General features: G+C 53.7%; 1 protein-coding gene across 1 annotated transcript; it reads right to left on the bottom strand.

Annotated features, from left to right (window-relative positions):
• Nucleotides 1-3,497: 3,497 nt before the first annotated feature.
• Nucleotides 3,498-11,974, bottom strand: DES (desmin). Its single transcript, XM_003272405.4, has 9 exons — nt 11,218-11,974; nt 10,092-10,152; nt 9,901-9,996; nt 9,591-9,752; nt 9,294-9,419; nt 8,685-8,905; nt 6,410-6,453; nt 4,471-4,553; nt 3,498-4,267 (listed from the first exon to the last, which is right to left on the bottom strand). The coding sequence occupies exons 1-9, from the start codon at nt 11,793-11,795 to the stop codon at nt 4,226-4,228; spliced, it is 1,413 nt and encodes a 470-aa protein (XP_003272453.1). The 5' UTR covers nt 11,796-11,974; the 3' UTR covers nt 3,498-4,225.
• Nucleotides 11,975-12,304: the final 330 nt, after the last annotated feature.

Here is a 12,304-nt window from a genome sequence, read left to right as displayed (position 1 = left end):
GTGGGTATGTGCTGGGGAGGGGCACACTGAAGAGCTGGTTGTCTGTATATGGACACACAGGACCCAAATCTTTTTTTTTTTTTTAAGAGACAAGGCCTCACTTTGTTGTGCAGGCTGGAGTGCAGTGGCGCAATCATACCTCACCACAACCTCAAACTCCTGGGCTCTAATGATCCTGCTACCTCAGCTTCTCAAGTAGCTGGGACTACAGGTGCACACCAGCAAGCCCTGCTTGCTTTGTTGTTGTTGTTGTTGTTGTCGTTGTTGTTTGAGACGGAGTCTCGCTCTGTCGCCCAGGCTGGAGTGCAGTGGCGCGATCTCGGCTCACTGCAAGCTCCGCCTCCCGAGTTCACGCCATTCTCCTGCCTCAGCCTCCCGAGTAGCTGGGACTACGAGCGCCCGCCACCACGCCCGGCTAATTTTTTTTTTTTTTTTTTTGTATTTTTAGTAGAGACGGGGTTTCACTGTGTTAGCCAGGCTGGTCTTGAACTCCTGACCTCGTGATCCACACGCCTCAGCCTCCCAAAGTGCTGGGATTACAGGCGTGAGCCACTGCGCTCCGCCCCTGTTGTTGGGTTTTTGTTTTGTTTTGTAAAGACCAGGTCTTGCAGGTTCCCAGGCTGGTCTCAAACTCCTGGGCTCAAGTGATCCTCCCACCTTGGCCTCCCAAAGTGCTGGGATTATAGATGTGAGCCACTGCACCTGGTGGAAACCCAAATCTGTTTTGATTTGTATTTGCCCATTTCCTGGGTTCCCTTGGTCACTGCTCAGCTCTTATGAAGAGAGGCAAAGATTAGAACAAGAATTTCTAGTTCCAGGCAGGCTGTGCTCAAAGAATCCTTCCCCACCTGGAGGATAGAGGGTGGCTCTGGGCCTTCTTTCTTCTCTGGGGACAAGTGGGTAGCAGTCACAGGAGACAGGTGTGCTGAGAAGGAAGGGCTTATTTCAGAACTGTCCCCAGCTGGAAGGGGCCACCAAAGACGCAGTGAGTTCTCTGGCTCTGGAGACATTCAGGCAGAGTTTGAGGAATGCTCATGAAGGATGTGGGGCAGGGCTGAGAAGGGGGTTTCTGCTCCGCAAGGATCATTGCCTGGGAGCCTTCTGAGGTCTGACTCTGAGATTCCTACATTCCTTCCACCTTAGTGACTAGTCTGTACCTAAGCATTTGGTGGGGTAGGGGGTGGGAGGGGAACTGCCTCCAAAACCTCCCCTAAGCCATGTGCCCCTTTATCCTTTGTGGGACAGATAAGGGCACATAACTCATTCAGGGGAAAGAAGGATCCCAGAAACTACTCACAGATATACACACTCCCTCTAATCCACCTGAGCCCATCCCTGTCCAGGTGTTTCCAACACAGAGAAGCTGGCTCAGACTCCAGGGCCCCCAACAGACTCAAGGATAAGAAGCCCCTTACCCATCCCTCCTCCTCCATCCCAGTACAAAGACATTGGAAATGGGACTTTCAATTTCATTTCCTGGGAGGGTCGTTGTGGAGTTTCTCTACAGGTTGATTGGGGTAGTTCTGGGGCCTATAGGGTTCACCCTATTTGAGGACTGAGGGGAAGGAAATGACCATGAGTCACCAGTGGCAGAGGGAGGGGACCCGGGGCTACACCCCAGGTCCTCCCAGGGCAAAGCTGAAGAATACAACAGAGAAGGGGCCTTCTTAGAGATAGGGGTGACTTGTGAGCCAGGGCCACATTAAAGGAGGGGAAGAAAGAGACACCAGAGAGGCTTTTGGAAGTTTCTGGAAAAGTCAGTTTAGAAGGTCAGATTAAAGACCTTAAGACTAAAACCTCCTGAGGTTTATTTAATATACAAACTGTCTGAGCTTATTATCTCTGTGATCTCTACCCTCTTCCTGACTCCTTTAAAGGATAATCCCTGAAATCTCGGAGGAGAAACTTGAAGGCTGAGGCCTACGTGGATCCATCGTTTCCTACATCTTTGATCCACTAGAATATATTTTTTTAGAAGGAGTAAAAGAGAGACAGCCTTCACTCTGCCCCCTATCCCATCTCTTAGCTATCCAAGTGCTCCAAACCCTATACTGAATCATTAAGGTTTCCCCACAAATTCAAAATGCCTCCTTTAACATATGTATGTCTCCTGTATGTGAGTCTTGTTCAAAACACTCTATTTTGTTCGTTAATATTTGTATATTTCCTCTTCATTAACAAATCTGTTAATTATCATATCCTTCTAATATATTTTGATGTTTTCTTCTATGATTTCCTAATTTTTTTCCTTTTTCTTTTTTTGAGACAGAGTCTCACTCTGTCACCCAGGCTGGAGTCAGTGGCACAATCACAGCTCACTGAAGCCTCGACCTCCTGGGCTCAAGCTATCCTCCCACCACAGCCTCCCAAGTAGCTGGAACTACAGGCTCACACCACCATGCCAGGCTAATTTTTTATTTTTTGTAGAGTCAGGGTCTTGTTACATTGCCCAAGCTGGTCTCAAACTCCTGGGCTCAAGAGATCCTCCCGCTTCGGCCTCCCGAAGTGCTGGGGTTACAGGTGAAGCCACTGTGCCCAGCCTCCTAATTTTTTTCATAGGTCTTACACTCCCCTCCCGTCTTCTCCAATTCTCTTAAAATTTTTATTTGGTATTTTAATTGAGATTGCATGGCATTGAAATTATAGATGAATGGAGAATGAATTGACTTTTTCAGAGTATTGAACCTTCTTATCGAAGCACAGAATAGATCTTTCCATTTTTCCAAACATTATTTTTCCTGAATTGGCTCCTGTGTATAAAAATGGTATTGGAAAGAGTTAATAGAAAGAGGCCATTGGCTCACATCTGTAATCCCAACACTTTGGGAGGCTGAGGTGGCAGGAGGAGCAATTGAGCCCAGAAATTCAAGACCAGCCTCAGCAACATAGAAAAAGACCTTGTCTCCACAAAAAATAAAAAGCTAGCCAGGCATGGTGGTGTGAATCTGTGGTCCCAGCTACTTGTGATGCTGAGGTGGGAGGATTGCTTGAGCTCAGGAAGTCCAGGCTTCAGTGAGCCGTGATCATACTGCTGCACTCCAGCCTAGGTGACACAGCAAGACCCTGTCTCAAAAAGAAAAAAAGAGAGAAAAAAAGGGGCTGTTGGCATCTTTGGAGAAGGGACTGGGGGAGCCCTACTTCAGAGCCAGTCAGTGGGGAGCAGCTACATCCTTCAAAAGGAATAGCAGGTGGTGTCCCCCACCCTGGCTGACCTGAAGGTGCAGTAGAGAGCACAAGGGGTGCCGTCCTGGAATTGGGGCCTAACGAGAGGTATTTGTGGTTCCCCAACAAAAGCCCTGTCCAGCCCTCCCTGCCCCATACACTGCATACAGACAGCAAGGCCAGGTGGCTCTGGGAACAGAAGTGGGTGCGAGGCCCTGGGGAAAAGTCTGGCTGGGTAGGAGGTCAGTATAGTCCATCTCAGGGTGACAGGTGGTATCACAGGGCCCCACGGGCCCCACAGGAGACCTGGCAGTCAAGACAGCAGGGGCCAGCTGGGCTTGTGTGCGAATCTCTTTATTGTTTCTCTCCAGAGCCTCTGCAGCGGGGGAGGGGAGGGCGTGGGGAGGTGGGCGCCCCTCCCACCAGCCTGAGACCGCTCTCTGCCTCTCTCCTCTCCTCTCTTCTCCAGCATCTCACCCACTTTCTCTCCTTCTCAATCTCCTGCTCCCACCTCCAGCACCTTCGGGGATTCCCTCTTGTAGCCCCTGCTTTCTAAGTCCACCCTGGGCTGGGGAAAGGAAAGTAAGAGACCACGGGGACAATTTCAAGCCCCCCAGTCTCCACAGGGGCTACTCCCCCTGGCTACCTGCCTGGCTTTCTCTCTCCTGGGCTGGGGGCTGGGGAGGTCTGCGGGGCTCAGTCCTGGCCCTGCAGTATCCCAACACCCTGCTCTGGAGCTGTCTCCAGAGCCAAAGGCTAGTGCCTGAGGTCACAGAGGTGGGAGGGACAGGGCCACCGCTCCTGCCTGGGTTCCATCCAGCACAAGAGCCAGGCTCACTCACTGACAACAGCCAAGGCTCACGGCTGGGGCATGCCCTGTGACCAGGCAGGGATGGGCTATGTTACTGTTGGGGACCACGAGGGATGGCCAGTGAGGAGGGGTCAGAGGCTGTGAGGCGAGGACTGAGGCTGGGTGTGCTGTCTTGGGCTGGAAGAAGGCTGGCTTCAGGGAGAAGTGAGGACAGGGGTGAGGACGGTCTCTGGTGGCAGAGGGCCTCCGTCTTTAGAGCACTTCATGCTGCTGCTGTGTGGCCTCACTGACGACCTGAGGAGGAAGAGAAGCCCAGTCCAACCATGTGCTAGCCAGAGAATGGAGCCTCAGCCCTGAGCCATCCCCACCCCAGGGCCGCAGGATCTCTCTTGCCCCACTAGCCAGGGACCTAGACCAGCACAGCTGGGTGGACGACAGTCCCCTCAGACACATCCATAGCCCCCACCAAGGGTAAGGAGCCCAGACAGACCACTCACCTCCCCATCCCGTGTCTCGATGGTCTTGATCATTACCGTCTTCTTGGTATGGACCTCAGAACCCCTTTGCTCAGGGCTGGTTTCTGTAATAGGGTCCATTGCACACTCAGCCTGACCAAGTCCAGGCTGGGCTGTACCAGGGGCTGGGAGTCCATCTGGGGCCACATTGAGCAGAGCCCTAGCAGACCCCAACCCCCCTCAAGACAGGCTTGTTGCTTCTTCAAGACTTTTTAGTACCTGTCCTTCAGCCCAGCACCCAGCAGGTGGTTCTGCAGTCCCCAGGGCCTGTCCCATAGTTTAGACGGTCTCGGGAGCCAACAGATTTGCTCCACGTGCCAGATGGTGCAGGAGGGGAGGGGACCCCTGAGGCCCAGGCTGCACAGCATTGACGTTCCCCATCCCTCCTAGTTCCTCTCCACCCCCAGGCCCCAGGAGAGCCCTGCACACATTTGCCTCCTGGGACTCCCCTTCTTCAAGATAGAACCCCAAAGCCCAGTCTCAAGACACTCTTTAGAGGACTTTACAGTACCCATCTCCCTTTAAGATTTCAGGGCCAGGTGCAGTAGCTCACATCTGTAATCCCAGTAGTTTGGGAGACCGAGGCAGGTGGATCATGAGGTCAGGAGTTCAAGACCACCCTGAGACCAACATGGTGAAACCCCGTCTCTACTAAAAATGCAAAAATTAGCTGGGCTTGGTGGCACGCGCCTGTAATCCCAGCTACTCAGGAGGCTGAGGCAGGAGAATCGCTTGAACCTGGGAGGCGGAGGTTGCGGTGAGCCGAGATTGCACCACTGCACTCCAGCCTGGGTGACAGAGCGAGACTCCGTTTCAAAAAAAAAAATTCAGATGAGCAACTTGATGTCTTAAAGTGAGACAGAGCAGGAATAAGGCACTGACTCATTGTGCTGATGGTCAGTCACTTGCCATTCTGTGCCTCAGTTTCCTCACTGAGGACACAGAGTGAAGTGGTACCAACCATATTTGCCCTATCATGGCCATAAGCTATTAATTTGGAAAAGCACTGTGCAATGTGGTTGGGGTTTTTTTTTACTATGAAGTTTTAAAATGCAAGACTCATACTTGGTGTCCGTATAAACAACTAACCGAAAAGAGAGCTTCTGAGTTGTGTAGGAAAGGTCAAATGGAGGTCCTTAGTATTATGAGTTTGGTGTTCACGAATTGCCTCAGCTGGCAACTAGCCTGTGATGAACATTGTGACTCGGTGGAGCATAGCGTGTATTTTTTCCTGACGGAAATGCACATCGAAGATAGAAAAGCTTGATCTAGGAAAGGAGAAGCTGCCAAAGACTCCGACTTGCTTTCCTAATGCATCATTATCGTGTGTTTCTCTGCTCTCTGGGGTTGGAAAGCCACCTGATCTGCGTATTACTAATGTCAGAATGGCAGAGTGCCCAAAGAGCTCATTCTTTTCATTGTTTGGCTTTGCTAAGATTTGGCTTTTTTTTTTCAAATGTGCATCCAACATCTTGCTCCAGCAAACTGGAGGTGTTCAACAAGCAGCCAAGGTGGGGCTTGGCAATGTGCCAAACAGACAATGGGCCGTGGGTGCCTTAGAAGGCAGGTGGCTATGAGATGCTCCTGAAGCCAGGTCCCCAAGGACACTCCTGCTACTTTCAGAGTTTGGGATTCAGAACAGAGGCTGCTTCTTGACGCCCAATACTCCAAGAAGGTGGAGTAATGGTAAATGCAATACAATATAATCACATAAAAAGCTCTCTCTGTCATAAGGTGCCTCATCCACCTCTACCTAAACTTCCCCACCTACCCGCAGTGGCCCCCTTTTTCTTCCCCAGAGTCCAGGTCTGTCCCTAGCCCCAGGGTCCCATCCTCCCTCCTGGCTGGCCTTGGGCAGTGCCCATGCTGGACTCCTGGCCCCCGCAACTGCAGCCTCCACCACCTGCCAGCAAACACTCACCTCGGAAGTTGAGGGCAGAGTAGGTCTGGATGGGGAGATTGATCCTAAAAGGGAAGAGACAAAACCTCCTAAGAGTTAAGAACCCTCCCATCGGCCGGGCCCAGCTGTAATCCCAGCACTTTGAGAGGCCGAGGCAGGCGGATCACCAGGTCAGGAGATCGAGACCATCCTGGCCAACACAGTGAAACCCCATCTCTACTAAAAATACAAAAAATTAGCCGGGCATGGTGGTGGGCACCTGTAGTTCCAGATACTCAGGAGGGTGAGGCAGGAGAATGGTGTGAACCCGGGAGGTGGAGCTTGCAGTGAGCCGAGATCACCCCACTGCACTCCAGCCTGGGGGACAGAGCAAGACCCTGTCTCAAAAAAAAAAACAACAAAAAAAGAACGCTTCCATCTTTCCCTGAGACCACCCATCAAGGCTCACCCTGGTCCTTTCTAAACACCATCCTCAGCTGTCCCAGTCCCACGGACCCCAGCACTCCCACCACCCATACTGCTCAAGGAATGGGGTCGAAGGCCAGCTACAGCTGTCCCATGAATAGTCTCTTCTGGAAGGATCATTCAACTGTGAACTGCTGGCATGACACTAGGATGCGCAACCCCTCTGGGCCCTCCAGAGCACTGGGACTTCCTTCTTGCTCCTGGCACTGAAGTTCGTACCAGTAGCAGCTGTGGGTGATATCCATTGCTCATGCCCACCTTCCAGCCAGGCTAGTTCTGAGAGCTTACTATTTAGGCCTAATGCTGGGAAAATGCAACATGCCTTTAGCTACCTTCAAAGGCCATCATATGTAGACATCATTTTACAAAATCTGAAGTTTCTCTTTATGTGTGTACCTATATCTAAACATGTCTGCTGCTTTTTAAAAATTTCAGATATTATTTTTATGAGTATCAAGGGGTACCAGTTTTTGGAGTAACTGATCTGTTTTAAATTGAGGTTAAATTTACATACAGTGAAATGCACAGATCTTTAATGTACAATTCAATGAGTTTTGATCAACGTCCACGTCTGTGTAACTACCAGTCCAAATCAAGATATAGAACATTTCTAGGCCAGGCGCAGTGGCTCATGCCTATAATCCCAGCACTTTGGGAGGCCGAGGCAGGCGAATTACTTGAGGTCAGGAGTTAGAGGCCAGCCTGACCAACATGGTGAAACCTCATCTCTACTAAAAATACAAAAAATCAGCTGAGCGTGGTGGCGCACGCCTGTAATCCCAGCTACTAGGGAGGCTGAGACAGGAGAATCGCTTGAGCCTGGGAGGCAGAGGTTGCAGTGAGCCGAGATCACGCCACTGCACTCCAGCCTGGGCGACAGAGCAAGACTCTGTCTCAAAGAAAAAAAAAAAAAAAAAGATACAGAACATTTCTATTATCCCACAAGGTTCCCTGGTATCCCTTTCCAGTTGTATGTTGTTTTCTGTGTCTAGAGGTGGGTTGATCTGAGCATGATGTGTCTTTTCCTCTGAGCATGTGCATATGCTGATGTGTGTGCACGTGTGTGCATGTGTATGCAAACTCATGCCTTCTGTATGCATTTCTTTACCTTCTCTTAGCCTATCCCTGTGCAAGGCTTATCTCCCTCCCTCTCTCTATTTGCCTCTATCTGCTCCCTCCATTTCCCTCCTCATCACTCCCCATTCTGCTTTCATCTCTCCCTTGACTGGCAGTAATATTTTATTATTGGTTGCTGAATATGGTTTTTTTGCTGCTGGTTCTTAATTCTGAAGGTGGATAAGGGAATACTTATATTTCTCTTTTTATAACTGCTGTTAATTAAATTGCTTTTTACCCAGGTGGCCTTGGTTAATTCTCTGCAATTAATAGAGCAGTGGCCTCTTGTATAAAACTGTTTCCATGCCGGGAGCGGTGGCTCACGCCTGTAATCCCAGTACTTTGGGAGGCTGAGGCAGGCAGATCACCTGAGGTCAGGAGTTCGAGACCAGCTGGCCAACATGGTGAAACCCCGTCTCTACTAAAAATACAAAAATTAGCCAGGCGTGGTGGTAGGTGCCTGTAATCCCAGCTACTCGGGAGGCTGAGGCAGGAGAATCGCTTGAACCCGGGAGGCAGAGGTTGCCGTGAGCCAAGATGGTGCCATTGCACTCCAGACTGGGTGACAAGAGTGAAACTCTGTCTCAAAAAAAAAAACAAAAAAAATTGTTTCCAGGTCTTGTTGAGGTAATCAGTAATCTCGAGCCTCCTGGGGACAGAAATGGGCCACCCAGCACCCCGCACTTCCCACTCGGGCTCCTGCCTGGCCCCTCACCGGCTCTCCTCTCCCTCCAGCAGCTTCCGGTAGGTGGCGATCTCCACATCCAGGGCCATCTTCACATTGAGCAGGTCCTGGTACTCGCGCAGGTGGCGGGCCATCTCATCCTTGAGGTGCCGGATTTCCTCCTCCAGGCGCGCAATGTTGTCCTGGTAGCCACTGGCCTCACTGGCAAATCGGTCCTCCAGTTCCCGCATCTGCCTCATCAGGGAATCGTTCTGCAGGAGAGGGGGGACCCAGGTCAAGGAAGGTAAGAGGACACTGGGATCCCAAAGAAAGCTTTGGGGCTGGCAGGCAACTCTAGATGGTCAGGTCCAGGACATGTTGAACCCTGAACTCAAATTAAGTCTATATGTGAACACTCAGAATAAAATAGATAAAAAGGAACATTTGCATTCAGCCTCACAGTCCCCACACAGGCAGATGCCCCAGGAACCCCTGATTCCTTAGCATCCAACTGGAATCCACTTGTCTGGTTTTACCCCTATTGTAGATTTAAGTAGATGAAGGCCCAGAGAGGATCTATGATGGGCCCAAGGTCACAAAATGAGGGTGTGAACTGCAGACAGGAAGGGGCAGGGCCTGGCCAGGTGGGCAGGGACTCACAGTGCCCTTGAGGGCGTCAATCTCGCAGGTGTAGGACTGGATCTGGTGTCGGTATTCCATCATCTCCTGCTTGGCCTGGCGCAGGGCATCGTTGTTCTTGTTGGCTGCCTGGGTCAGGTCTGACACCTAAGGGCAGAGAAAGGGGCCCAAAAATGAGGAGGATGCAGGGCACAGGTAGGGATGAGCAAGGGAGCATGAAGCCTCTGGGCTCTCCTCCCATGGATGGAACCACAGGCAGCACATCCAAGCTGGGATTCTGGGGGACGGAGATGCCAGTCCCTGGGTGAGGCCACCCACCTTCGACTTGTACCACTCCTCAGCTTCAGAAATGTTCTTAGCTGCGATGGTCTCATACTGAGCCCGGATGTCCCTGAGGGCAGCAGTGAGGTCTGGCTTAGACATATCCATCTCCACCTGGACCTGCTGTTCCTGAAGCTGAGCCTGCAACTCACGGATCTCCTGTAGGGCATGACTGGGCTTCAGTCCCCTCTCAGGGCCCACACAGTGCCCTCACACCCCTATTCGCAGCCAGAGCCTCACCCCAGCCCCACTTTCTGGCTGCTTTCCCCATGGCCCAGTGACCCCAGGAAGAGGGGCCAAGGCATACCTCTTCATGCACTTTCTTAAGGAACGCGATCTCCTCGTTGAGAGATTCAATTCTGCGCTCCAGGTCAATGCGAGCTAGAGTAGCTGCATCCACATCCTGGGAGAGGCCAAGCGAGAAGGACATGGTCACCACCACCCAGGTAGGGCAGAGCAAGGCCAGAGGCCATGCAAGGGGAAAAGAAGGGCACTCACCGCTCGGAAGGCAGCCAAATTGTTCTCTGCTTCTTCTTTCAACTGAATCTCCTCCTGCAGCCTGGGTGGGACAGACAGAAAGACAGACAGTTGCGGGCGATAAAGCTGGCAGTGGAAACGACTGGCCCGGGGGCTGACCAGGGAGTGGGTCCAGGACAGAGGGGGAGGGCCTGGCTGCTGGGTAGAGACAGGAGAGAAAGGGAGTGGAGAGGCCCCACCCACCCAGGGAGGGCACAGGAAGTGGCCCAATCTCTGCCCAGGAGCCACACCCTTGAAGTCTATGTCCCCACCAGACTGTGTGACCTCCCTGGGGTTAGAAACTGTGTCTATTTTATCCACCTCTGTGTTTCTGGTTCCCAGCTCCAGCCTGGCCAATATAGCTGCTCAATTAATATTTATGACTTTGGTGGCAGGAGGGTGACTCTGCTCACTTGGCCTGTCAGAAGTGGGACCAACAAGTATGCCATAATTGCTGCCCTTTTCGTTCCCGGAGCCTGGTGAAGCCTACAGTCAGGTCCTCCCAAGCTCTCTGAGAGCTGCGGCCCCCACCTTACTCCCTTTTTCTCCGGCCTGTCTATTCACCTTGTAAAAAGACACAGTCTTAGCAAAGCCCCAGGGCCAAGCTCCCCACTCCACCCCCCTCCCCAGGGCCTCATCACAGCTGAGCTGAGAGCTGTTGCTGGGACTCTGGGCCCTTGCCCTGCTTTCCCTGTCTCCTCTCAGCCTCCCTTCTCCCTTTGGCTACACTGCCCTCTGGGCCTCCTGCAGCCCTTCCTCTGCCTATCAACTACCTGACCCCATAAACATCGTCCCAGCATCTTAAAACGCTTTTTAAGGGGGCTGTCCACAGGGCACCGGGTCCCCTAAATTCTCCCATATCCACCCCCTGATCTATGTCCCCAAGAAAACTCCTGTGCAAGATGGGATCGCAGGGGGAGAGACCTGGAGGTCACGGCCCCTTGAAACACACGGGGCGGGGGCGGGGGGAGGACCCTTTCCCCGCATGGGGCAGGAGAGGGTCCAGGGCCCCGGGAGAAGGCAGGTACTGACAGCAGGACCCCAGCCCCCAGCCTAGTCTCCTGTGCCCTGCCTGCAGAAAGGGGAGTCTGGGGTGCCGGGCCCTCACTTGGCCTTGAGCCGCTGCAGATCGTCGAGCAGGTTGTCGCGCTCGACGTCGACGCGGGCGCGCTGGTTAGTGAGCACCTCCACCTGGCGCCGCAGCTCGCGCAGCTCCTCCTCGTAGAGCTCGGCCACTCGCGTCGGCTCGCGGCCCTTGAGCCGGTTCACTTCGGCGGCGAGCGCCGCGTTCTGCTGCTCCAGGAAGCGCACCTTCTCGATGTAGTTGGCGAAGCGGTCGTTGAGTTCCTGCAGCTCCACCTTCTCGTTGGTGCGCGTGGTCAGAAACTCCTGGTTCACGGCATCGGCCAGTGAGAAGTCCAGCAGCTCGCCCGCGCCGTAGGAGGAGGGCGCGCGGGTGGTCCCCAGCCGGCTGGCCCGCAGCGACCCCAGGCCCCCGGCCCCGCCCGACGTGCGCGACACCTGGTACACGCGGGACGTCACCGAGCTGGAGGAGCCCTTAGAGCCGAAACCCGCCCGCGGGAACACGGGCGAGCTCAGCGGGGAGCCGAGCGGGAAGCCCGGGGCCCCGCCGAAGGTGCGGCGGTAGGAGGACACGCGCTGGCTGGACGAGTAGGCCTGGCTCATGGTGACGGCGCGGGCGAGGCTGGCGGGCGCACGGAGGAGGCGGCGGGCAGGCGGCCGGCCAGAGAGTGGATACGGCGAGGGGAGACAGGGCCCCCAGCCGTCCGCACTATTTGTATCCCTCCTGACATCAGCCCCCGCTGCCCCTCCCCTGACAGCTGCAGGATCCCGCTGTCCTGCCAGGAAAGGGCGGCCCGTGGCCGTGGGGGCGGGGATGCCAGCTCCCCCGCAAGAGGCCTGCGCCCCTGAGTCAGCCAGTGGGGGTCCTGGCAAGCCTGCCAGTCCTTCGCCAGGGCAGAGCAGCAAGCATGTCTGCAGCCCCCAGGCGGGCCTCTTTCAGCCCTGGTTATCTCCTCCTCCTAGGGGGGGCGGTGGGGGTGGGGTGAGGGGAGACAGCAGAAGAGAAGCTTTCCTTTAGTTTGAGGGTCCCCTTTTTGGTCAAGGAGAGACTTTGGGTCATTTCTTAAAGGGTCAAGGCCTGTTCCCAGGAAAGGCCCCAAACCACCTTGTTC

This window comes from Nomascus leucogenys, chromosome 22a (genome assembly GCF_006542625.1).
Source record: "Nomascus leucogenys isolate Asia chromosome 22a, Asia_NLE_v1, whole genome shotgun sequence".
Lineage (NCBI taxonomy): Eukaryota > Metazoa > Chordata > Mammalia > Primates > Hylobatidae > Nomascus > Nomascus leucogenys.
Note: the sequence above shows the minus strand (reverse complement) of the source record. Positions and strands in the feature narration are given on the sequence as shown.